This window comes from Diadema antillarum, unplaced genomic scaffold (genome assembly GCF_040938485.1).
Source record: "Diadema antillarum isolate AM-2024a unplaced genomic scaffold, OU_Dant_1.0 scf00000089, whole genome shotgun sequence".
NCBI classification, from domain to species: domain Eukaryota; kingdom Metazoa; phylum Echinodermata; class Echinoidea; order Diadematoida; family Diadematidae; genus Diadema; species Diadema antillarum.
The window spans coordinates 47,921-74,560 of NW_027270978.1; the positions used below are offsets into that span (position 1 = coordinate 47,921).

The following is a 26,640-nucleotide window of genomic DNA, read 5'->3' on the forward strand; positions in this document are numbered from 1 at the left end:
CCTTGGCCTTACCATGGAGCTACGAAACTGCCCAAGTCATGCAAAGTCCACGCCACATGCGTACAAAAACCAACTTGTTCACCGATAGTCTTTGCTCAAGTGACACAATTGGCAATTTCGACGCGTTAGGGTTACGGAAAAAAAAATCGCGCCCCGCCCCCGCCCCCTCAAGGGGACTACACTATGGAATGCGAAAAGGGCAATCTTGGTACGCGCACTGTATAATACATGTACAACAGCGACTCTTCGTCCACCGCACTCGCCGTGCGCCATATACGACACACACTGCACACATACAGTCCTGTCTGTCTATGTGCGTACGTGCACATATAAAACATACGCCTACTAACATAACATACTCGTTGAATCGAGGGTACTGAATTCGAGATTTTAGCTGAGATACAGTCGAGTCCACAGAGATGTTTCCTTTTCAGCTCTAGGAAGGGAAGCATTATTCGTACTCTACGTTCGTCCTCCACAAATCCACTGGTTACATTTCGAAACCGCTATTTCAACTCAGCTGTGTACACGTCCAGACGTAGTTTTGTACTACTACCACAGCTTCAGCGGAGATCTTTCAAGGTTTCATCGAGCTTAGCAGTAAAATCAACCACCACGATGTCAACAGATTCTAAGCGTGCGAAACTCGAGGACCCAGCAGTGACTAATTTCAGAGAGTACCTCCGAATATATACTGTAACCGAATCAAATCCCGACTATGGTAAGATTCCCTGGCATATTCGTGAATGACATATTACTGAATACTTTATCTAGAACCTATGTTTGTCGAGTCTAATTTAAATTTACCTTGTCCCTGGTTTGATTGTTGCAATGTTAGGTCCCTTCATTGCCAAGTAAAATGGTCTAACGTTTAGTGCTAGGGTAGGTTTTTGTATAAGGCTCAACCCCCCCCCCCCCCCCCCCTGCTGCGGACACTCCATTGTGCATTGCACAGTTGTTAATTACCCGCTGTATTACCTGAATTCCACATACGATGATGCCAAGTAAATTAAGCGAAGATGGCCATTCAAAGGATTCCATCCCGAGCTTGATAAGTTCCATACCCATGCCATGTGAATACGTGAATGATGCATCCATACCATGGTTAACGGGATGGCCAGTTTATGCAGTCTGGAAGACTGAATTAAATTTATTAATGTCACGTTTCTGTTTCCAGTGATCACTGAGGTTAGATCAAAGCAATAAAAGGGATGCAATGGTGGGTGAGATAGGGAGTCAGATTATGCAGTTCTACCAAGTCTTTTTAGCTCACCTGAGCCAAAGGCTCAAGTGAGCTATTGCGATCGCTCTTCGTCCGGCGTCCATCGTGCGTCGTCCGTCGTCCATCGTCCGTCGTGCGTAAACTTTTACATTTTCATCTGGGCAATTCCGCGGTTAGTAACGTTACATTTGAACAAATTTAGATATTTGTTTTTACTACTAAATTACCATTTATTCATTTCAAGTCAAAATTATGACAAAAACATGTTCATCTTTCCCAGGTTTATGATACAGAAAAAAAATGGATACAATCCACGAAATATTAGAATTGCTATGGCAACTTAAAAGGCTGGTTAGTAACGTTACGAAAAAAGGACATGACAAAAAAATCAATGTCTTGTAACAAAAAGTGTGCAAAAATTAAAGTTACTTCAAACAAAGTGTTGCATTAATTTCAATTATCGCATCATGACAAATGTTCACACAAATTTTTTTAGCAGTTCGACCAATAATTTCTTAGCTAGACCCCCAAAAGTATGGTTAGTAACGTTACGGTTAGTAACGTTACATTTGTCCGGAGTAATTCCGCAGGTCATTTCACCCTTTTGTAATTGACAAAATGTCACATGACTTCTGGAGTACTTAAATGTATTCATCTTTTACCCTTTAGCAAAACTTTTAGGAAAAAATTTCAAAGGAACCCACTGTAATTTGCATTTAAGTGAATTTCAGCGTCCCCAGTCCCACATGTACATTTTCAATGATGGTTTTAGATCTCGCAAAATCAATAAATATGAAAAATAAAATCTACTGAATTTGAAAGACCTTAATGATTGGTGAACATCCATGGCATTAGTTGAAACCTAAATTAAAGAGTATGATAAAGAGGCACATTTCTTTTATCCATGTCATGTCCACCTAACTGCGGAATTGCCCATCTTCTTCTTGAGAACCCCTTGACCGATTTTCACCAAACTTGGCAGGTAGCATCCCTAGGGGGATAGGATCTCAATTTGTTCAAGTGGGCACCATTCCCTACCTGGGGGGGCCCCCAGAAGGGCCCAAACCCCCCAAAATTAAGGAATCTTAAAAAATCTTCTTCTCTAGAACCAGAAGTGATAGAGCAAAGTTAATACTATGAATTAGTACATTGATGACTGTAGTTTCAAGTTTGTTCATGGTGGAATCAGGGGTGCCCCCCTTGGGACCCATGGGAGGGGGGTGGGGAGGGGTCCTAATGAGGCCCAAATTGTACATTTTCATCTTTTTCTTGAAAATGCCATTATGAATTTCCACCAAAGTTGGCAGGTAGCATCCCTAGGGGGAAAAAATCTCATTCCCATCAAATGGGCACCATGCCCCACCTGGGGGGCCCCAGGGGGCCTAAATTTGGACCGAAATTGTAAATTTTCATCTTTTTCTTGAAAACCCTATCACTAATTTTCACCAAACTTGGCAGGTAGCATCCCTAGGGGGATAGAATCTCAATTCCATCAATTGGGCACCATGCCCCACCTGGGGGGCCCCAGGGGTCCCCCCTCCTGTAAGGAATCTTTACAGATTTTTTCTAGAACTGGAAGTGATTGAGCTAAGTTATTACAATGAGTCGGTATATTGATGACTGTTGTTTCAAGTTTGTTCATGGGAGAATCAGCGGTGCCCTCCCTACCCCCCCCCCCCCCACCCCCTTGGGACCCAAGGAAGCAGGATGGGATGGGGGGGGGGGGGGGTCCAAATGCGGGCCTAAATTTTCATCTTTTTGCTGAAAACAACATAATGGATTTTCACCAAACTTGTCAAGTAGCATTCCCATAGGGATAAGATCTCAAAGTATTTGAATGGGCACCATGCTTTCCTTGGGGGCCCCAGGGGGTCCAAACCTCCTAAATTTAATGTTAAATAATATTTTTCTCTAGTTCTAATCAAAAGTGATAGGGCTTTAAGTCTTTTTTCCCAAGCTGCATAATCCAACATTCTATAAAGTACAGTGTACTTGGCAGGTATTTTTACCAGTGTGATGGAATATGTAAATGGACACCATGCCCCCATTCTCAAAGCTACCCCCACCATAAGTTTCCAATGTTCTCAGGTAAGAGTCTGCAAGAATGCATGGAAGGTGAACTTGCGATACTCAGGTGAGCGTGTGACCCGCGGGTCTCTTGTTTAATATGGGCACAGTTCATCTTTGACTGTTAGTCTAAGGCAAGTTGAATTGTAAACCGCACCAGCAACCCCAACGCGTTACAGCGCCCTGCGCCAGGGTTAGTTGGATTGCAGAATCAGCTGATACACAGACTAGTGTACAAACACATGTACTGTATCACAATGTATACAGAAACATAACTATACACAGCCCAGTCGCTGTAAGTAGCTGTATTCGCACAGCGTACTCACAGTAACAGTGTCTGGTCGGGCTAAACAGAAACACAACATGACTAGATGCGTTTGAACATGCTAGAGTACGTGGGAGTATGGTAGTGAAATGACTTGAGGATGTTTTAACAGGTGATATTGATTGTCGAACAGAATCTTATTTAAAAAAAGTTTGTATGTGATGTCATATTTTGGCACATTCTTTTTCTTTTCAGCTGGAGTTGTCACTTTTCTGAAGCGCATGGCTAAGGAGCTTGGCCTCCCAATACGATGCATAGAGGTAAGTCGTCAAAGCAGTGGATGAGTTGTCCCTTTGCAAAAATCATATTACATCATAACTATACGCAGCCCAGGAATGTGCACAGCGTACTAACAGCATCTGGTCGGGCTAGCTTAATGTTGATATTTTAACCAATAATGCAGGAAGCTTCTCGGGTGAAAGAAAACCGTGTAGGATAGCAATCAATGGCAAGGCTTTTAATAATATGATTGACTTTCTTCATGACCTAGTGGATTTCTAAAGATCCAATATAACGCCTTCATTTGTTGTGGGTACACTAACATTTTATGTTAAGTGGGTATCTCACCGGCTTGGAGATTAGGTGGTAACTTAGTGGTGACTCGAGTCTTGCTGGTCACAGAAATGTCTCCGTGCTGTCTCCTGGAGACTACCCTGGTCCCCAGAGGGTCGAGATAGAATCAAACAGGTTCAATCTTTTTTTTGTAGACTTGTTCCAGTCTCCAGCTGGTCTTAGAGACATCTCCACAACATCTCCTCAGTTGTGGCCAAGTCGTTGAGACTAGTTTGGTTTTGGAGATGTCTCTGCAACCTTGTGGGGACTGGTGGCAACTTACCGCTGACAATGTGGAGATGTGGTGGAGACATTTCTGTGACTGAGAAAAATTCTTGGAGCTTAAGCCCAACTTTTAAGCTGAATGAGCCTACTGTTACATTGTGCTGATGAATGGAAATTACAAGTTGAGTTTTGAACTATTTTCTCTTAATAATTTCCAAGCACTGTCCCTGGAGGCGCGTCAGGGTGAGAGACCTGCTGGGAGTGAGGCTTCCGATTTCCCAAAGTGAGCGCGCAGACTGCCGAGGGGCGTGTGCACACAAGCAGAGCAGTGTGCGCAGAGCCAGTGGTGGGCGCTGGCGTGAACATGAGCAGAGCAGTGTGGATAGCTGCAAAGCCACTGTAAACTTGCCCTGGTGAGCTTGCTACCTAGCCGGGGCCAGTGGCGCTTGTAGCCGGCTAAGTGCGCACCGTGCATTGCCACAATTTTTTTTCCTTCTTTTTTTTTCTTTTGGAGAGGCTTAAGAAAGCGATTTTGGGTCGGGTGAGATTGATGTGTATGTACCCACTCTAACATTGAAACACATGTATGTTCAGTGTATTGCAAATCTAGAATAATTCAGAGGGAAGAATAAATGTTTTTGTATTCTTTTCTTTTTAAATTCATGGTACTGTATACGCCGAATATTTTGTGAGGTTTTTATTTTCACGAATTTCAGGTGCTATTCGCGAAATTAATGACACACGAAAATATTGACTCTGATCCTGATGTGGATGTGACGTACACGTGTACATTTCTCCGTTCAGTACAATACTCCACGATCGTGAATTTAACCACTCGCGAAATCGTTGGGAATTCGCGATTCGCGAAAATTTAGACTCGCAAAATATATGGCGTATCCAGTATTCAAGAAAATTAAGTGATGCTTTGTCTGAAAGCAAATAGAAGATTTGTGTGACTTTGCGTGATCACCTCATGTCATCATGCACAGACTGTATACCACTGACATTGATAACTCATTTACTTTCAAACGTAAAAATGAAAGAATTTGGTGAATTTTTGACTCTATGTATATTTCAAAGATTTCATTGCAATACATTCAAATTTACTACTCTTCATTAATTTAGGGTGTCTACTGTAGTCAACTAAAATATGGAGTAAAGATTCTTTGTAATGTCAAGAGTATCCATCTCACAAGAGTTCTGTAATGCTTTGTAATTCAAACTTTCCTTGTGTTCCCCGATTTCTCTTTGCCAATCAGGTCCATCCAGGCAAGCCGATTGTGGTTATAACGTGGGAAGGCACGGACCCTTCGCTGAAAAGTGTCATCCTCAACTCACACTACGATGTTGTGCCCGTGTTTCCGGTGAGAGAGGAAACAAAGCTTTAATGTTTAGATACTTAGTTGTATGCATTTATAGTTGTTGCTATGTAGGGCAAACTCAAAGCTAGTGTTCTGGTGGTCAGTAACACCATCTTCTGCATAGTTCTGTGCTGCATACTGCAAGTCAACCAATCTTTCAAGTATTTGGGCTTCATTGGTTGTAGGTATCTTTCCAGAAATGATGCCATAGTTGACCCTTTTGGGGTAGGGTCAATTTAATTTTCTTCTTGATAGTTTAGTCAAAAGTTAGGAGAATTCTTGAAAGGCATGCTTGTGATAGTGTCTCTAGAAAATTATTGTTGAAGATGGAGAAAAGGTCATCTTAATGAGGACTACCAACAGTTTCTCAGTGTGACCAAGTACACTACTATCATTAGATAGTGGTTATAGGCTATAAGATATGAAAGTACCAAAATCACTTTTAGTTACTTTGCTTGCCTGCCAACGAGATGAGTTAGCAATTCTGTTTGCACAAGAAGGGCATGCCTAACTGGATGTTATATTTTTAAATGTCAGGAACACTGGGATTGCGATCCCTTCGAGGCTAAGAAAATGGAGAACGGAGACATTTATGCGAGAGGATCCCAGGTAAATTCCCTGTTCATTCTCAAGCTCTGTGATATTACAATGTGTAAAATTGTATTAAAGCATATGAGCTAAAAGCATCTAAGCTATTTACGCTCTTTTTTTTTTTCAAAGAAAAGCTGGGTATTTTTATATTGAACAAAATATTCCCTCAGGACTTCAAAGTCAATTTCAAAGGGATGTATTAAAACTGAGATTGAGCTATTGCTTGGATGAGTGGAACATGGTCAAATGATGGGGATGTACATGTATTTGTGCTGAGTTTTCATTCTTTTTCTCTCTTTTTTTTTTTTGCTTTCTTGCATTATAACAAATTTCAAAATATATGGCACAGAAGTAAAGCAGCAAAGTGAGATATTTTGGGGTGTTCCTGTGACAACCAAATGACAATAATTTAGGTAAAGATATGAAACTTTGTCATACCATTTTTTTTTAATGGCATGATGGTGTGTGTTATAATGGAAATGATCAAGTAGATAATCATCATGCTGCATTGATCATGAAGCAATCAAACCAGTCATTGTCATTCTTAGAAATGAACAGAGAAATGAAAGATATTGGTTGACATTGTATACAGTGTGCTGATTATAACTTTTATGATTTGTTTGTGTGTTTGTCGTTTTTGCAGAACACTTCCCAACAGCCATCTTTAATCTATAATGTGCATTTTGCTTGTTGTATTTGCAGGATATGAAATGCGTTGGAATTCAGTAAGTACCAATGTTTTAAACAGCTGCACGCTATTGAAGTTATCTCAAAGTCAATGATAATACATCCTTGAAAACATGCTGTTTTACACTACATGTGCAGGTATAACAGGATATCAACTGTACTCAGATAAGAGTCAAAGGCTGGCACCTTTCCTGAAACAGAGCATTACATTTTAATGATTTCCTAACCTTTCCATGAACACCTGGGCCCCATTTTATCAAAAGATAAAATCGATTTTAATTTCCTTACCACACAGGTTACCTTAGACTTACAGTTGAAATCAACTACAGCTTGTATATAATCAATTTTAACTCTTCATAAAACAGCCATGGGGGGAAATGTGCATTGGCTCTTTATGGAAATGAAAGCTGTATATTGCTTGCTCTACAATGTATTAACATTTATGGCTCTGGAGATGGTACTCCTCTATGACATTCAAAGTTATTTGCTCTGTTGATTTGTCTAACACTCAACAGTGGCAGATTCAGAGGGGGGCGCAACCGGCGCACCCCCCCCTTTATTTTTTGTTAAAAACAAAAGAAATAAAAGGAAAAAAATGTAATGAAACCCGGAAGTGGCACCAGAAATATTAGTTGCACCCCCCCCCCCTTTACAGAATTCCTGTATCCTGTATCCGCCCCTGCTCAATTTTATACACAGATGTGAAATAAAGCCCATTTCTCTTTCTTTGTTTTGTAAGAGATTTTGCTGAACCCTGACTCATATAGGAAGTTAGCCTTACAGAGTGTAATTAGAAATTAAAGATGCAGAGACTCCAACTCTCCCGTTTTCGACGGGAGATCTCCCGCCGAAAGCCCATTTTTGGAAAATCTCCCGTTCTCCTGATTGAGATTTGATTTCTCCCGCCCTGGCTCTGTGTCTCCCGGTGGAAAGGATTTCTTACTTATTGCTATTGTGTGTTGAAAAAATAAGCCTTAGAAAGCACCAGAGAACATCTAGAACCCTAGGAACCTCGCGCTTCGCACACATCAACTTGGAGTCTCCCGTTTGCTAGGGGTTTCGGGCGGGAGAATCTCCAGATCAGAAGGTGTTTTGGGTTGGAGTCTCTGAAGATGTGATAGGGTTTGCCCGAGATGGTACCACTGAATTCTGATACATGTTATCTTCCTGCCAGATACGTCGAAGCCATCCGGCGACTGATCGCAAATGGTGTGCGGTTGAAGCGAACGATTCACATCACCTTTGTTCCAGGTAAGAGCTGATGGGCTAGAAATCTCTGCATTATAAACTGAATACATTAACCTACATCCTTCACTGCGTAAGGCCCTGCTGACTTCTGTTTTTTGCACCAGAGCCGAATGGGTCAAGTAATCTCTAACTGTTCATCACAATTGTACGTCGCCAATCAGAGGCATAACATTTCAAAAATTGAAAACCAAACTTGCTGAGAAGCTAGCATTGCCCCTCCCGAAAGTTCCAGTAAATGGTGCTTTATACACCCCCTCCCTCTCTCCCTTCCCCTCCCCCCCCCCCCAAAAAAAAAAGAAAGATAGAAAGAAAGCCAGTAGCAACAATTTCATAATCTATATTTTGATCTCAGGATGTAGGTGAAACATCTGATATTATTCTTAATATTTGTGGTTGATTCCATATTACCTTATTACCACACACACACACACACACACACACACACACACACACGACACTTCTCCAGTTTAAGCACCTCTCACGGAGCCTTTTGGAGGACAATGAACATCTACCAAGTACCAATACCATACACACATACACACACACACGCACACGCACACAATCTTACGGAGTGTAAGGTCTGTACAGTAGTTTGGCCTTATATGCAAATGGTCATTGACGCATTTTATTTATCCTCGCTAATATGTGTGTTTTCAGATTTGTATATTTTAGTTTGGTGTTTGTTTGTCTTTTGTCATTGCAGATGAGGAGACTGGTGGTATACATGGGATGAAGGCTTTCGTGGAGACACCAGAGTTCAAGGCACTGAATGTTGGCTTCGGGCTGGATGAAGGTCGGTTCAATCCACCTGTTAGACCAATAATATGGAAAACCTTCATCAGTTATAGATATACACTTCAACAAAAGAATTGGAGCTTCTCCTATCCTTTGTATTTGACCTGCTAGATTTTGTCCACTACTGTGGCCTTCTCATGCCAAATTATTATTGTCTTACCTTTGTCGCTTATCTGTAAAACAGTGTGTTAATGAGGCATTCTCTTTTTAGACTGCAAATTGTGTGATGTAAAAGGTTTCAATTGAATGTTTTAACTGCTACAATGTATGCCATAAGCCAAAAAAACATATTTTAATGTCCAGGTGTCTAAAGCTATCTGTGTTAATTATACTTGTGACCACCCAGCTCAAAACCTACAAAAAAGTCACAGAATTTAAGATTCTCCCTAATGGACCAAATATGTCATTTGGATTGACCAATCTAAATTTTTGAAGTTTGTTTTACCTAGTAGAGTAGTCTTTTATCTAAGGTAATGACAAAATTTTGTGACATAAAATAAAACTGAAATCGAAAAATTAAGGAGTTTTTCTGAAACATATTTTGTGGGACAGACAAATTGATACTTCTGCACAGCATGCCTGAGTGACTTTAATCTTTTAATCCTCTTTTTCTTCCTTTTCTATAAAATTGCATCTAATATCTCTCTCATATTCAAATCACTTTTTGAATGAGTTAGGATATAGTCCAATTTCAACAAGTTATAGAACATATTAAAGCCTAGAGCTTACTCTTAAAAACTATGTAGAAAAGTGAAAATTCATGTTGGCTCGCTTTTTGTGGGTTTTGAGCTGGACAGTCACATATGTTAGTTTATCTTGGAGTGCAGGGTACTGATCATTATCTTGATGATTTGAAATGTCATGCAATGGTTGGTGTGATTTTGTGCCTGATGATTGAAGGTCGAATTTAGCACCGTTTGGGAATACACGCCAGTGGTCAATCTTTGTACTGTTCAGAGCATTACCTCAATCTGTGATCTATATCTTGTGTAATTTGAAACTCATCAGATCCAAAATCTCCAGTTAAAAATACAGAATTAATGTTGCATGAGTGGGTAAAATACTGGAATTAAAAATGCTGGGCTGCATTGATGACAAACTAGTAACTTTAACCCAATTGAAACTCTCCTTGCGACAGGAAATTAGCTGTTACGATTGTTGTCAAGCTATTTGTAGTCACTGGAAGTTGCTGCTAGGGAAAATCTTATAAATGATGGGCCCTAGGTAGATTTTTCCTAGCCCACAGTGTAGCTACCAACCTAACCCATGTGCTGGCATTTTTGTGCAGTGTACCTGTAGTAATATACATTATATGAACAAATTCTGAACAGCAGATTTCCAAATTGTTTATGTGCACTGCCAGGGCTTGCCAATCCAACGGAGAAATACACACTTTACCATGGCGAGCGAGCAACATGGTGTAAGTAGGTTGAGGCAGGTTAAAAAAACCCTTGAAAGGGCAGTATTTACATGTGCAGCATGGCTAACTTATTTATATTTCTTTTATTTCAGATGTGGGCACTAAACACCATGTACTTCTAACAATCCTCTGCTTTGCTTCTAACTTGCCTCTAACCTCTCTGAATGCATGCCTCAAGCAGATATTTGTCATATTTCACACAAATATAGGTCTTTGTCATATCTTGCATATATATATATATATATATATATCATGTGTCAAATCTGAACCAGCATATGGCACTGCACATGCTGATATTTTTCTATACATACACTGTATGTTTTTTGCAAATGTAATGTAATTTGATTTGATATTTGTATAAGTTGCTAATTTTGTGCTTTGTGGTCTTGTCATTATCATGATGATAACAAAACAAAAAACAAAACAAAACAAAAATAAGACAAATTCACAAACTTTCAGAAGAAAATGTAACTTCTCAAACAAACTTTTGTTGGGATGTTGCTTGAAATAAGATCAAATCTGGCAGAAAAAAAAAAGTTAAAGTATTCCAAGAATTTGAGCAGGGACCTCATGTAATATGTGTGTGGCATTGGGGCTCTACTGTTAGTATTTACTTGATACTCCCAAACTCAGTGTGCAGGCCTGATGCTGTGCATGCATGTGGACAATTTTTTGTTCTCATTTTTGTCAAAATTCACTAAAATAGAACCACTGTGAAAATGTCAGCATGTACAGTATATTGACACCCTTGCATATCTATTTCTTGTTTTTCACCCGATAGTTAATTCTGTTTACCAGATGTTACTCATACTTTCAACACATACTTTCATACTCTTAGGACTTGCCAACCCCACTGAAAAGTTCACCCTGTATTATGGAGAGAGGGCCATTTGGTGTAAGTAGTCTATAGCAGAGGTGGTCATAACTAACAGATCCAGACTTGGCGTGATCAGATGTGTTGGAGGGCTGGCCTTATAGTGTTTTCTTGATTTATACATTTTACATCATTTATTTCAAACTTTATCTTTCCAAGTCGTGACATGGCAAAGATTTTATGATCTTTTCTATCCTTCAAGACACAGGAAGTCAATTTCTTCACTTATCAAGCAAAGTAACACTGCATGCCTTCTTTGTTAGACAAGCAAGGAAAATGCATCTCATCCCTTGCTTCTCACTTTACCTAGATTTTAAGTGTCCAAAGTGCATTCTTTGAAATATTTTTTGCAACATACATTCAAATGTCAGTAGCTGTCATTATCATCTAATTATTATTGTTATTTTTATTTCAAATATCTTTATTTTTATTTTTGTTATTTTTATTTATTTATTTTTTTTATTTTTTTTTATTTTTTTTATTATTATTATTTTTTTTTTTTGGGGGGGGGGGGCTCATATCAAATTGAATTTCATCACAGATATCATCCAGGTATGCATGATTTTTATTGTGGATTTAGATGACTTGAGTTCTAACAGGTAGAATCTTAAAGCCAGTATTAGAATATGACTTTGATTCTAAGTATTGAAGTTCAGAACATTAGGGCTGATGATGAATAATTATTTGAGCAGATAGCTGAAGAGAGCTCCCCAAAAGAATCTTTTCAGCTCACTTGAGCCAGGGGACAGAGTAAGCTGTTGCAATCTGTTTTTATTTTTCTGTTCATTGGGAATTATGTGCCATCTGTTAAAACTTGTTACACTTTTATTATATCTTTCTGTTTTTTTTTCTTTTTAACGTATAGTCTGATGTGAGCAAACTTGGCAGGATATCATTCCCAGGTGTTTGGAATACAAAGTTGTTCAAATGATTCAGATGACCCCCATTTGGGTAGGATGGGGAGAAAAAGGCTTAAAAGTTTATTGATTTTGAAAGACTTAAAGAACATCTTTTCAAAAAAAAAAAGCAGTAGTAATAGCCATATTGGGCCACAGAAAAAAAGAAACATATGCAATACTTATAATTGAATAGTTCAACATGTATTTGTCAATCGTGTGCAATTGCTTGAAGCATCCTCTGTATAAAATTCAGCTGCCACATCATGTTTAATGTTAACCCCTTGTGAGAACTTCAGTGATTTTTCAGTGGAGTCACAGGTCATTACTGCACATTGGCAATTTATATGTCAGTGGAATACTAATGAAATACCTTCCTCTCTCTCTCTTCCCCCGCACCCCATCAACCAGGGGTTGAAGTGACCTGCACAGGGAAGCCTGGCCATGGATCTCAATTCATTGAAGATACAGCAGGGGAGAAGCTGGTGAGTTGCTGGTCAGCTTCAATTGCCACAATCTACAGTATATGCCGAATATTTCGCGAGGTTTTTATTTTCGTGAATTTCGCGAGTCAGGTGCTATTCGCGAAATTAAAGACATGCGAAAAAAGTTGACTCTGATCTGGATATGAATGTGAGTAACACATATACATTTCTCTGTTCAGTTTAGTACTCCATGATCACGAATTTAATCACTCACGAAGTTGTTGGGAAGTCCCGATTTGCGAAAATTAAAACTCGCGAAATATATGGCGTATACAGTATCTGCTTTCATGTTATATTTGTTACAAACCTTAAGGTTCTTGATTTCATCAGTTGAGAACCAGAAGGGCACTATCGCATTCGAAGATTTTGGTGTTAATAAAAACGAAATGGTCAACTTTCATAAAATAGTTTATTTGGTCAAAAGCAGTATTCCAAATAGAGGGTAAAATGGAGCCCTTGTGGTTTTCATTTTTAGCATTTTACTGAAAATTAAGTTAATTCGAAATGACACTATAATGTAGAGGAGATTGAGCCCTACAACATGATACCAATAAGTCAGTGCCCCACAAAATTGCGATAAAGCCCTTCTGATTCTCAACTAACAATATATTAGTGAGCTTTTTATCTGCAACACTATATCCTATGACACTGCTAATAGGCAAAGATTTTTTTTTTTTTTTTTTTTTTTTTGCGCATTCAAGAGAAAGCTGTTTCCATTTTCCAACCTGGGAGGAGGCATGTCATACCCATTAGCATTTCAGGTGTAAGTGAAGCTCACTTTCATTACCCACTTACAGGGAACATTAGAATAATAAGGACTGGCCTTACAGGGAATACAACATTCATTTCCTGAATTGGAATCATATTGTCCGAATCAGAGGCAAGGCATTCAAAGAGGGAAAAACAAATACTGTATATGCCATTTATTTAGCGAGTCTAATTTTTCGCAAATAGGAACTTCCCCAACAATTTCGCGAGTGGTTAAATTTGCGATTGTGAAGTACAGTACAAATCGAACAGAGAAGTGTATATGTGCATGTCACATTCATGTCAAGATCAGTAATATTTGTGTGTTTTTGAATTCGCACAAACCTAGTACCTAACTCGCGAAATTTGCGAAAATAAAAACCTCACAAAATATTCGGCATATACGGTAGACTATAGGGCAACATGCTATTTGTAATACTGGATGCATGGGTAGCCATCTCTTGCTATTAAGAATGCGCAAACTCTTCTGTACACAATAGCATGTATACAGATCTATCCCATATATTGCCTGCCATTTTACATGCAAAATCTCACTGACTTCCGTCAGCTGACACAAGCCATTTTGCAGCTCATGGTTTTGTGTGCTTGTCAAAGTGGAAGTAAGATATAAAAATCTCATTGTTCAGATGACGGATGTGGTTAATAAATTATAGTGACAGGCAAACCCATCCAAATTGTTGTTGTTTCTGTGTCATCCCTATCTCATATGTGATATCTGGAACTAAAGTTTTGACTGATTTGCCTCCCAAGTAAAGCCATTGAGAATGATAATGTATGCAACGTCTGCTAGCCTCCACTGAAGCTAGAACAAGCACTACAAGTAGACCAGTGGTGTTTGTTCGTGTATTGCTCCATCCTATTCTACTTTGAAGTTGTCCACTGTGCTGCAACCAAGTTGTCATAAAAATTCCACACATGTTTCCCCTCATGTGAGGAAAAAGACCTACAGTCAACCTTGCCTATTAAAGTCGACCTCGCATAAGTCGAATTATCGCCTACGTCAAAGGTCTTTTCAGGTCCTCTTCTTATTATATTCTATAAATTTTAATCACCTCAAATTTCTCTAAGACAAAGCTGTTTCTTCAGTCCAAATAGATTCGACGTGGAAAAGGTGACTATCCCTTTGCCATCCTCTATGGTATGGTATTGATTCATCATTATTGCAGTTTCTAATATGGTGTAGTTGTTCCCTTTTGTTACAGTAAGTAAAAGAATCCATATCAATACTAACATAACATTTATGTATATTCTTTTTTCTAGCAAAAGGTCATCACTACATTCTTAAACTACAGGGAGGAGGAAAAAGCCAGGTAACATATTTTATTCTCATTTACCTTTCATACCTACCTAAATAATGCAAATCCTCTAGATGATGGCAATTCTGTGATTTCTCGAAAAGATTTTACCTCTGGTTTTGTATGAATATAAAGGTCAGCAGTGTTCCTGACTGGCCACTTTGTCACTGCAGTATATATCATAATTCTATGTGTCCAGTTCATAGAAAGTCACCTGAATGACTTTGAATATGATAATGTGAAGAAAAAAATATATGAAAAAAGTATGTTGCATGTAATCATCAGCATGAACAGCACCATATTAAAATGAATGCAGTATGGCAACACTTCCCTGCCTGCCTATTGCAGTAGACAACCCACAGTAATCATGAACCTTACCAACTGCTCATTTTTTACTGTTGTAGCTGACAAAGAAGATGATAGTAACAACCAGTATCTATCTGCTTCCATCTTTTCTCCACAGGGCCAAGAAATGTAGGATGCTTGGGGAGGTGAACACCTTGAATTTGAACAAGATATGGGTAAGCCAATCAATCTTGATTTAATCTTGAGAAAATATCAACAAGAGAATTTACTTCATTAGGAGAGCTGTCTTTACTTTAAGCCTGAAAATCAATTCAGCAGATGAATTAAATTTCAGTGATATTGAGCAGCTTGTAATAAACTGTATTGAATAGTTTGGAACTCGGGTAAAATGTTGTTCAAGAACATTGTACTGTTGTCTAATTACGTTTTGCATTTTGTGTGTTCATAAATTAGGGTATCATAGACACAATACTTTTATATTTCTATGAAGCCTTTTAAAGGTCACTTTGTATGTCAGTGTGGGGAGTATTATCCATATAGTGGCCAAAATGAGCAGAGATATTTGATGACCACATGAAATAATCTGAACACCTGAAGATGTGGATTGTGAGAAAAAGTAGATGGTAGTTTCTTAGTGAAACATGTCATACATAGAATGGGCAGGAAACCTAAGCCAATGTGTATTTATGTTTGTATTTTACTATTGTATATCCTTTTTTTTTTTTCTTCAATGTCCACCAGGGAGGAGTGGCACACAATGTTGTGCCAAGTGAACTGTTTGCATTCTTTGATCTACGGGTCTCTCCATTCACTACCCCAGAGGCAAGTATCCTTCTTTTATCCTCCTTTCTTCTTCTTTGTTTTTGCTTTTAAAAAACAACAACAACATTTAAAAAAAAACAGTAAGAACATTCAAACTTTAATGTCAGACTGTTGTATGAGATTAGTCTGTGAAAGCTTTGTACAACTTTTCAAGTTTATTTCATACTGTTGGTGATTTGGCTGTAAAATGCAGATGCTAATTTCTCAAATATTTTGTGATTTCATCCTCCTGCTAAGAAAACAAAATATTCAAGAATATGCTTCTAACAGTTTCACTCAGTTGATAAGCACCAAGGTGTATGACCTAAGTGAAATTTTATCATAAAGGGAGTTTTAAGAAGGATCTTTATTCATACCAATATACAAATGATGCAAAGGATAGAGTGCGTTAGTGGAGGCGTATAGTGCACTCGAGGGTATTTACAATTGTGAAACATGCACTACATTGTAAATACCCGAGAGTGAGCTACGCCTCCACTAACGCCACGAAATAATCCTGTGCATCATTTGTTTTATAAAATGGGTCGAAAATTCGAAAACTAACAGCATTTTTCAGCGTTTTTCATGTACCTTTGTGGGTCAAGACGTCTGAAGATGTTTGTCCCAAACATTTACGCACGTCGCACTCGGAAATCCCGCACATACAGTATAAGTATGATGGGGGGTTGGGTTTCCAGACACTTAAGTTCCCGCATGAAAACTTACTTATTTTTCATAGAATATGCACCCTTTACCTTAAAGACTTGATATAGACTCCTCATATAGGCCTACTAGACAACATACTCTGAAAATGGCGTGAGAATTAACCTGCTAAATCGTTGGATTTGCCCTTCAAAGTGACTCCATGTACGCGTCCCGTCCCACAACGCTTGGTCTACTGTACTGTACAAAGTGTACGTATAATGAAGTATGCATACGCCACACATGTTATGCACAAGGGAAGAAAGGCCGGCCGGCCGGCAGCCCGAACTAGAAGTTGTTTACAGGATTAACAGCGCGTACTGTATGTATGCATGCAATTCAAAGGAGCCGCCGCGCGCACAGACGATCGGCAATAGGATTTAACCACGGTGGATTTAACACGCAGTGCGATGGGACTAGAATAACCAAAGCACATGTGACTCATTTCAGCGCTTCCTATTGGCTACATTCTTGAACCCATTTTATAATATCAAATATGCAAGTGACATTGTAGTGTGCAGTGTTTGGAGCAGGTCACTTTACAGATTCCAGCAGCAATTTCCTCATGTTAACCATGTCAACAAAATGGTTGTTTTAATCCACAGGACATGATAAAGAAATTGGATGAAATGGTCGAATCAGCTGGACCAGGTGTTTCTTATGAGCTCTTAAGGGTAAGTAGACGCTGAAAACAGTGGAAGAGAAATCCATATCATTCTGCGCTCACCCCACCCTGCTTATGTAGACATATTCACAAACACAGAGACCCACACCCATCACACATATGCACAAACATAGTGCAGCATTCAAGTGGATTTATCATGATTACTGACAACTATTAAATTTTGCTATGAAACATGCTATAGATGTACCCTGAGGGTTTCAACCCCAAAGGTTGCCATGAGCATTTTTGTGTGTGAATTGACATTTGAGTTAGGAATAGTCGATGCAGACAGCCATGTGCTACTCATATGAATTTTGCAGCAAGTCAAAAATAAAATCCTTCTTGTGTATCATTCATGATATATACAGACTGATATTCATATGAACTAAAAGTGACGCATGAAAGATTTTGAGCAAAATTATTTCTCAATTTTTGTAGGTAGGACTACGTGTTGGTTTGATGCTTTATAGAATATTGCAATTTTTCAAAACATGCATTTCCAATCATCTTCCACCCTATGGGTTAAGCTCCACACTCTTATATGACTCCTTTTTTTCCTAAACCCCACCTCCCTTCTTCATCTCTCTTCTCACTATATTTCTCTCTCTCTCTCTCTTTCTCTCTCTTAATTTGTCTTCTTCTTTTTTTTCCATTTTTACTCTTTCATACTTCATTCAGATTCATCATATATACAGGTATAGGCACTCTGTTTTTGTATTTCTGCATAGATGCTTGTGTCGAGACATGTTGTGATAAGATGTTGTTCCAAGGACGAAATATTTTGGTGATGTAATGACTGTCTCATAGTGTATGCCAGGAAAATGATCTTGATTATGCTCACTTACATGCAAGTTTACATTCTCGTCATTCCTGCATTCTTTTTCTGTGTCAGGTAATAATACAAGGATTGAAGACAATACATGTTCAGTTGGTGCAACCCTCAAAGCAAAAGTTTCAGTTGGTAGCTCATGTTCATTTTGAGAGAATGGTTGAGTATAATATTGTACAAGTCATACTTTCCTGATCCATTATGTAAGAACTCAATATCATAATGAATTTGATTTCAATTGGTCTCATGCTCTGTGAGCTTATATGATAATGCTAGTACTGCATGTGGGAGCCGGAATCTTTGGAGCATAAACTATGGGAATCTCCGCTTATTAGAGCCAAGGGGTTAACGACACACATTTGTAAAGAAATGTCATGACTTTACTATTTTCCAACCATTACAGAAAGGAGTCTGCTTCACTACACCACTGGATGATGGGAACGCCTGGTGGCAGGCATTCAAGAAGGCCTGTGATGAGGAGTGAGCTTAATAAAACCTTGCTTACCTTTTCTGTACATATGTGCATCTACGTGCGTGTATGTTTTTCAAAAGGGCAGATGAAAGAAAAGCTGTTAATGATTGTCTTTTTCCTCCAAACATTCATACATATGCCCTTGTCAAGGAATGGCTATCTTTGACAGTAACATATGGTGGGAAGTTTGGAAATTTCATTTTTCATAGATTTTCCTTTTATTCTGTCTTGCAGACCAATGCAAAACACATCTTTGCAACCAGTTTATGCACGAGAAAGAAGTTCTGTCAGTCATTGCCCATTTAATTAATGTATCAAACGAAAGGTTGCATCTTGAATGATAACCTTTTCATCGCATTTGTTTATTTTACTTCTCTCTTAATTCACAGCAGCTCCTGTTTGTACACATTGAATTATAGCCCATAAAAAGAATTCATTTTCCAGCTGTTAGTATTAAGGTTTGTCTGAGAATGCATGAACCCATCATGATTACCAGGTCTAATTTGGCTTTATGTGCTTTACAATATTTATGGTTTCTCATCATGGTCATCCTTTTTTGTCCCTGTAGACATGCAGAAAGTTTACTGTTATTTGAGATATTATGTGTAGGGTGTTATTTGAGATATCATGTGTAGGGTGTTATTTGAGATATTCTATGTTGAGAAGACTGGAATATTTTCGAGACGTAAAAAGTTAAAAGCATATCTTTATTTTTTGATAGCGATTTCTAATGTATATTTTTTTGCCAACTCCTAGGAAAGTTGAGTTGCAGATTGAAATATTCCCTGCTGGAACAGACAGCAGGTTCATCAGGGAAAAGGGCATCCCCTGCCTAGGCTTCTCTCCGATGAACCACACGGAGATCCTCCTGCACGACCACAACGAGCGGCTCAACGAGAACGTCTTCCTCCGCGGCATCTCGATATATGAGAGCATCATCCCCGCCGTCGCCAATGTGCCGGATGCGTAGAGTACTCAGAGCTGCAACGGCGCTTTCGTCCGATACGTAGATTGGAAATACCCAATCAGATTGCCGAGCTGACCCAGTGTGTTGAGGCACTTGTAATGCATTGATAGCTTAGGTGCAATGAGGATTTTTCAAACTGTTGAAGGGGATAAACTTGTCATCAGAAGGCACACCTATCATGTGAGACATAATGGTTCAGTACACACCAGTGAAAACTTTCTGGTAAAATTATGTATCGAGGTGTGATATGTATGTTCCACCTTATGAGTGCTAGTATATGGTACATTAAGAAACAGGATTAGAATGTTCAAGCATTGGTTTTGCCTTGGAAAATGTGGCTGTACATGATATATTACATTGGCAAATTTCATGCCTATATATGCAGAGGCAATAATCTCATGCCATTGATTGTTAAAGAAACAGTTGTGTGCCTTGAAGTAGTATGTTACCGCAAGAAAGGGATGTCAATGAAAGTGCCTACCGTAACGCATGACCTGAATGACCACTATAGTGAAGCATTGAGACCCGGTGTAGTCATGTGTAACTGATTACCATGACAACAAATTTTCACAGTACTGTGATAACACTTCCTTATAGATTTACCACATTTCTATGATCTTTGTTGATGATCTGTTATTCATTGTGATGCAAAGATCTAGAGTTCAAAGGTCACTGCACTAAATTCTCAGTGTGATTCACTGCCCCAGAATTATTATTAAGCAAGAACTGGATGAAACATTCAGGTTACATTGCATAACTTTTTTATCTCTGTAGGCATGTGCTCTGATGTTTATGCATAGTTCTCGAGAAGAGGCTAGGAGTGAATTAAAGTGAAAAACGACTCGTATTGTTCAAGTTGACTTTACTATTTGTAGAGTAATGCTAATCAAAGAGAATGGTGGAAGAATTATTGAGATGGGACATAAATGAGGTTATGACTTTTTGTATTTACGTGTATGTACTTTTTAAAACAAAATATTGATCTTGGTTGCAACCACATAAGAAATAAGATTTCAGGCAATAATACTAGTATCATCACTTTATAACTTTCTCTGTGATGTGTACACCAAAATATTAAAGTCTTTACTTTAAACAATAAGTTAACAACTACTACATCCCCCCCCCCCTTTAAGAATCATAATGGTTAAGCTTTTCTATCATCATGAGTGTTGAATGCAAAGGGTATGGGTTTCCTTTTTCTCAATTTCATCACTTAAAAAAAGAAGAATAGGAAATTGATGGAGATTTGAGTACAGGTCAGTGGGAGACTTTAAGAGACAATAAATGACCTCATATAATTATTATGTGTGGTTGCAAGCAGAATCATGGGAGTCTTCAAAACCCTCTAACTTTCATTTTTTGTCTAATTTTTGTGATAGTTGTACCATTGTGGATTTTTTTTCTTGCTTATTTCACTCTTTGTATCAAAGTCAATTTGAATTTTGAGTGGTGTTGCACATTGCAACTCATTTTGAAGTTAAGTTTCACTTTTGGTTCTGTGAACCCTTAAGTCACTTGTAGCATGGCATGAGAACAGGAAGCGTCATATCATGTCCATTCTTATGAAGTACCGTGAAACCTCAACTCATGCCTCATGTTTTTTCCTTCCTGTAATGATATTTCATGAGTTACAATGAAATATGAATTCGGAGAACTGGTGCACTATGCAGGGGAACCTCGTCATAACGTGCTGCTTGTTAGGACCACTGATATTTCCTTGTTGTATCAGGTATCTCAATGCATGAGGAATAAAAACAAGATAATACATTGTATGAAAAGGAATTTGGACAAAATTACCTTGCTATATCAGGTGGTATCTGACGTTGTTGTAATGAGGTTTTACTATATATTGACAGGTGCACAATACAATTGTAGTCTGCTCTTACAGAGTGTTTGTGGTAGCTGATGTAGCCAGCTGTTCCAGATCTACGAATTATGTTGTGCAACTGCCATATCATGTACTTATAAACTAACTTGCCGGTTGAGTGGCTTTTCGTGATATATCTGCTTTATTGAAATGTTCATGTTTTTAAACATTTCTAGCATACACAGTGATTTTAGCCTTAGACGTAATGCTCTTTTGTATACTCAAGAAAATGTTTCTTTTTGGGGGGAGGGGGCATAAAAAAGATGATGAAGAAACCATGAGAGATAACCGACCATGTAGGAATGTGAAATTCAAAGTCCCCTTGTTGGTTGCAAGTCTAGAGAGAACCAAAGTGATGATGTCACAGTCTTTTGCTCTTGCGTGGGTTTTAACCAGGTGCATGCATAATCATTCAGGCCAGGTGAGATTGTTTGGAACCAGTTACCACGGCAATGAATGGCGATGACATCACACTTTGACGCGCTGTTTATATGATGGTCTTGCAATAAATCATTACGCTGAGAACAGGATGATTCGAGACCTATTGAACATCACTTGTGAAGGTGACCGCAACTAAAGCCATGTAAATGAATATGAAAAAGCATGTCATTTTCCTATCTGTGCACAGAATTCACACATAGTATAGGTCTTATTATGTCTATGATGTATCTATGAGAGTATCCTTGTACAATTTTGTTTTTCTTTTTGAATGTCAGAGGATTTTACTCTGTGAAACATTTGCACAAAGGTTATGCGTACATGTATTTGCAAGAGATACAGTGTCATCTTCATGGGAACTATGTGATTGCAAACTTATTTTTGTTCATATGCTGAACTTGTATTGATAGCCCATTGTTATGTTGTATGTGCTGTGTCAACAGCTTGTTTACAGTGACTGTATCTTATCTACTCTCAAAGTTATGTTATGGAATGTAAACTTCATCAACAACAAAAATAAAAAATAAAAAGACAGACAGTTACATCTAGAGCAAATGCATAAAGGGGTTATGATGTCTGCAAAATTTCAATTTACTTTTGAGTTCACCACAATATATTGACTTTTTATACAGTGAAATCTCATAATACACTGTCCACAGCATCAAAACACCAAAGTGGTGTTATTAGGAAGTTATTTTCTTGCCACAAAGGTCCAGATGTTTTTTAGTATTTCATTGTCATTGTTTTTCAAGCTGTGATGTAGGGAGAGTCCGCTATGCATAATTGTAGTAATGAAATCTCTATAAAAATGACATGCATATTTGAGCTCTGATGTGGAAGGCTGGCAAATACAACTAAGATCAATCATATCATTCTCTTATCATGCCAGACAAAGGGAAAATATCAGGCACAATTGTAAAGCCTGAAAATTGTCTTTATTGTTCTTATTTGGTATGACCCCCCCCCCCCCCACACCTTCTCAAAACAAAAAAAAATTATTTGTAATAGTCATATACCACATTGGTAAATCAATACATGTACTTAATATTCATAGCAGTTTGTGATGAGCCTTAGATTATGAAATTACTTTTGATGATCAACACTATGATATCTTGTATGTGAAATGTTGATTCTGTTTGTTTGTTTGTTTTTTCTTACTTTCATATTGGGATGCCTGGCATCTATGGATTAAAATTCAAAATCATACAAGTACTTCACCAAGTCTCCAGCATGTGAACTTGATGCTTGTTTGTGACTAGGAAAAAAAATGTGAGAGATAATGAAAGGAAAGATAGAGGAGGATGAGGAAGAGGAGAAAATGCGAGTATGAAAGAATCAAACAATATTGATTGAGATTGAATTAATATTTTCTGACACACTGGAATGTCACAATAGGATGTTTTGAGCTGCAATCTTCATCATTGCGTAAAACTTTAACATAAGTCTTTAAATATGTGGCCCCCCCCAAAAAAAAAAAAACCAAACAAAAACAAAACAAAACATAACAAAACAGGAAAGGTTGAATGCTCAGAAACTATTGTCAACCTTGCTCAAGTTGACCTCGCATTAAGTTGAATAATTGCCAAAGTCAAAGGTCTTTTCAAGTCCTCTTCTCTTTATATTCTATTGATTTTAATTTCTCATATCAAAGTTAAAATTTTCTGTAAGTCAAAACTGTTTCTTTAGTCCAAATAGATTACTGTAGGACCCGATATCCCACTGTCTCATGTTGTGCAAGACTAAGGAGGAAATGACAAGAAAAATGATGTGGGAAGTTTCAGTTTACTTGAACACCAGATTTTTCCACCTTTCAGTCCACAAGAGCTTTGAACATTACGGAATTCTTGCTTGGGGGAATACATATTCGACATTGTTAGATAAACTTTTTCTTCTGCAAAAGATGGCGCTCAGAATCGTTTTTAACCTTCATATCCGAGCACATACTGACAAGCTTTTCCTTGAGCACAAAATTCTGAAAATAAAAGAGTTGTATTTGTTTCAACTTGGTCAATTTATGTTTAATTACAACTGCAATCATCTACCCAAAATATTTTATTCTTTATTTCACCGTAACAGCCACGTACATAATTATCCCACTAGACAATCTAAAGAATTTCATCTTCCCTTAGTTAGAACTGTACACACTCAAAATACATTTGTTTATACCGGACCCAGATTTTGGAATAGCTTAGATAATGATCTAAAAGAATCTGTGAAGTTAATTACATTTAAGTATAAACTCAAAAAATATTTGTTTTCTAAATATACCAGTTAATTCTGTTCAATGAAAAAACCCGTCATGTTTCACTTTTCCTTGAGATTTTGTAGTGTGTCCACAGACCTTTTCCATCCCTCTCCTTTTCCTTCTCTTTTCTTCCCTGCTCCTTTTTCCTCGTTCTTCGTTGTCCAGTATCTGTCTGAGTGCATTTCCTCAAACTCTGTTATTTCTGTGTATTGTGTTATTGTTGTTGTTGTTGTCGTCGTTCTGTTTTTTGTGGCCGATTGCATATCTTCCTTTCCGTTCAATTTTCCTGGCACACCTGGCCCCATAGTGTCTGTGCCACAAATGTGATATGTTATATAGTTTATATGTTTGCATCCTAAAATCCTAGTAAGTATTGTTCATAGTATCAACATCATTATATCAATGAATAAAATGTACAATAGTATATAGAAGAATTTAAAATGAATATGTCTTATTGGTATAACAAATTGGTGCTGTTGTTGTTTTGTTCCAGTGTTCCACGTGCTACAAGCGTGGCTTTTTTAGTGGAACACTGTTTTCCATCATTGTGATTATTTACTATTTTTGTTGCCATGACAAAGTGCATTGTTTTTTTTTTTTACGACATCATTCGTGTATAATATACTTTATATTGTATTGAAAAAATCCTTTATCGGACGAGTGTAAGAGAAATTAAAAAAAAATGTATCACTTTGGATTATGTCAACTTTTTCTTTTCTTTTCTTTGTGATGATGGAAATAAATAAACTATTGAATTGAAAAATTGAATTGAACAGAGCATTAAACACATGTACAAAACCCCAAATTTCAGTGGATGTGTGTGCTTGTGTGTTGTGCCTAGATGTATTGTAATGTGTGAATTTATGTATTAAAAGCGACAGGTATCTACATACTGTACGTGCATGTTTGTCTGTGTGTTTGACAGTGGATCTATTAAAGGGATGGTACAGTATTGGTGGACATGAGTATTGGGCTTTTAACTTTTTGTGAGATGCCAAGAAAACACTTATGAAATACGAATTCAAGGATTATTTGATGAAAATCGGGTTTGGAATGACTGAAACATCCAAAAACAAAGTAAAAAACAACATGATTGTGATAAAGTGTGGGTCCCACACTTACTAGAATCACTCTGTTTTGGACATCTCAGCCATTTCAAAGCCAATTTTCATCAAATAAACGTTAAATTCCTCATGGAATTACATACTCTTATCATAGTTTATAAGAGGTTTCTCACTATCTTACCAAAATATGTTAAAAACTTGAAATTAGGTCTCAACCAAAACTATACGATCCCTTTAATTGCTATCAGCACATGTGATGCAGTGCATTGATAAATTGTCTCACTTGACAGAGGGAATGAAGGGGAATTACTGCACCAGCAATATAGGCCTACCAAGAGGGATGACTGTTAACATAATTTGGAGATTTGTTACAGATGTGTACTGCATGATATTAATACATATACTTCATAATCCAAGTTCTGGATGAAGATTCTTAGCTAGCTGCTGTCATAAACTTACAATGTTTCTATCCATGTTTTTTAAGAGTATCGAGAAGAAGTGATCTGGCAATTCCCCGCCCTCAATTATTACCAAACAGCCCCAAAATACAAAACTAAAGAAATAGAGAACAGGGCCCCAATTTATCAAAAGATATAGTCGATCATAGATTCCCTTACTACATAGGCTGCTATAGACTTACCATATAGAAATTAATCAATTATAACTCTTCAGGAAACAGGGCCCTCATCCCACTGCTGTGTAGCAGACCCAGGATGTATGTGTGTGATTGCATCAGGCAGAAGTTTTACACACGATAATACCAGTTTGAATAGTCAAAATACAGCGCTAGTGTCAGAATTAAAGGGACATTCCAGACGATTTTCATAATTTCACATCATGTAGTACATAAATCGACAACTCCATGTATAGATTTGTGGAATTCATTGTGGTTCTTGAGCAGAGAAACAATACTTTGAAAAACATTAAACAAATTACACTGGACAAGGATGATGACATAGGAGGTTCACATATTTCAGAAATGTACTGAGCAGTGTAATTTCATTACAATACCGCTTGCTTGCGAGTTCACCTGTGTATAATCTATGCATGCCTTCTTCTTTTGTTCTGCTTCCATGAGCCCTAACTCTTGCATTCTTATGGTGACTCTGCCATGTCATCATCCTTGTTCATTACAGTTTGTTCTAAATTTTGAAAATATTCTTATTCTTCATCCCAATTATCACAAATTCTGAAACTCTGTCCTCAGTATAACTAATAATAGTTGTTCAAATGTAAAAGTCTGAAAATCATCCAGAGGTCTCCTTTAAGGCCAAACAGTCTGGTCAAGGCAGTTATGTAAGTAAATTGAAATACTTGTGGTCTATTGAGTAATTTCATGTGGTCATGAAGGCCTTGCTATTATAATCATCGGTACCCTTGCATTTATACCATTAGCATTACACCCCCCCCCCCATGTTTGTGGCCCATATAGGCCTACTGGAAGAGTTCAAGTTTCCGTCCAACATTCTGAGAA

General features: G+C 37.9%; 1 protein-coding gene across 1 annotated transcript; it reads left to right on the forward strand.

Moving 5' to 3' along the window:
- Positions 1–506: 506 nt before the first annotated feature.
- Positions 507–20,563, forward strand: LOC139718141 (aminoacylase-1-like). Its single transcript, XM_071629624.1, has 15 exons — positions 507–721; positions 3,810–3,874; positions 5,651–5,755; positions 6,290–6,361; positions 7,046–7,068; positions 8,205–8,281; positions 8,982–9,071; positions 11,332–11,388; positions 12,675–12,748; positions 14,777–14,826; positions 15,275–15,332; positions 15,859–15,939; positions 17,226–17,294; positions 18,517–18,593; positions 19,342–20,563. Exons 1-15 carry the CDS (start codon positions 619–621, stop codon positions 19,553–19,555), a joined length of 1,215 nt encoding a protein of 404 aa, XP_071485725.1. The 5' UTR covers positions 507–618; the 3' UTR covers positions 19,556–20,563.
- The last annotated feature ends 6,077 nt before the right edge of the window (positions 20,564–26,640 follow it).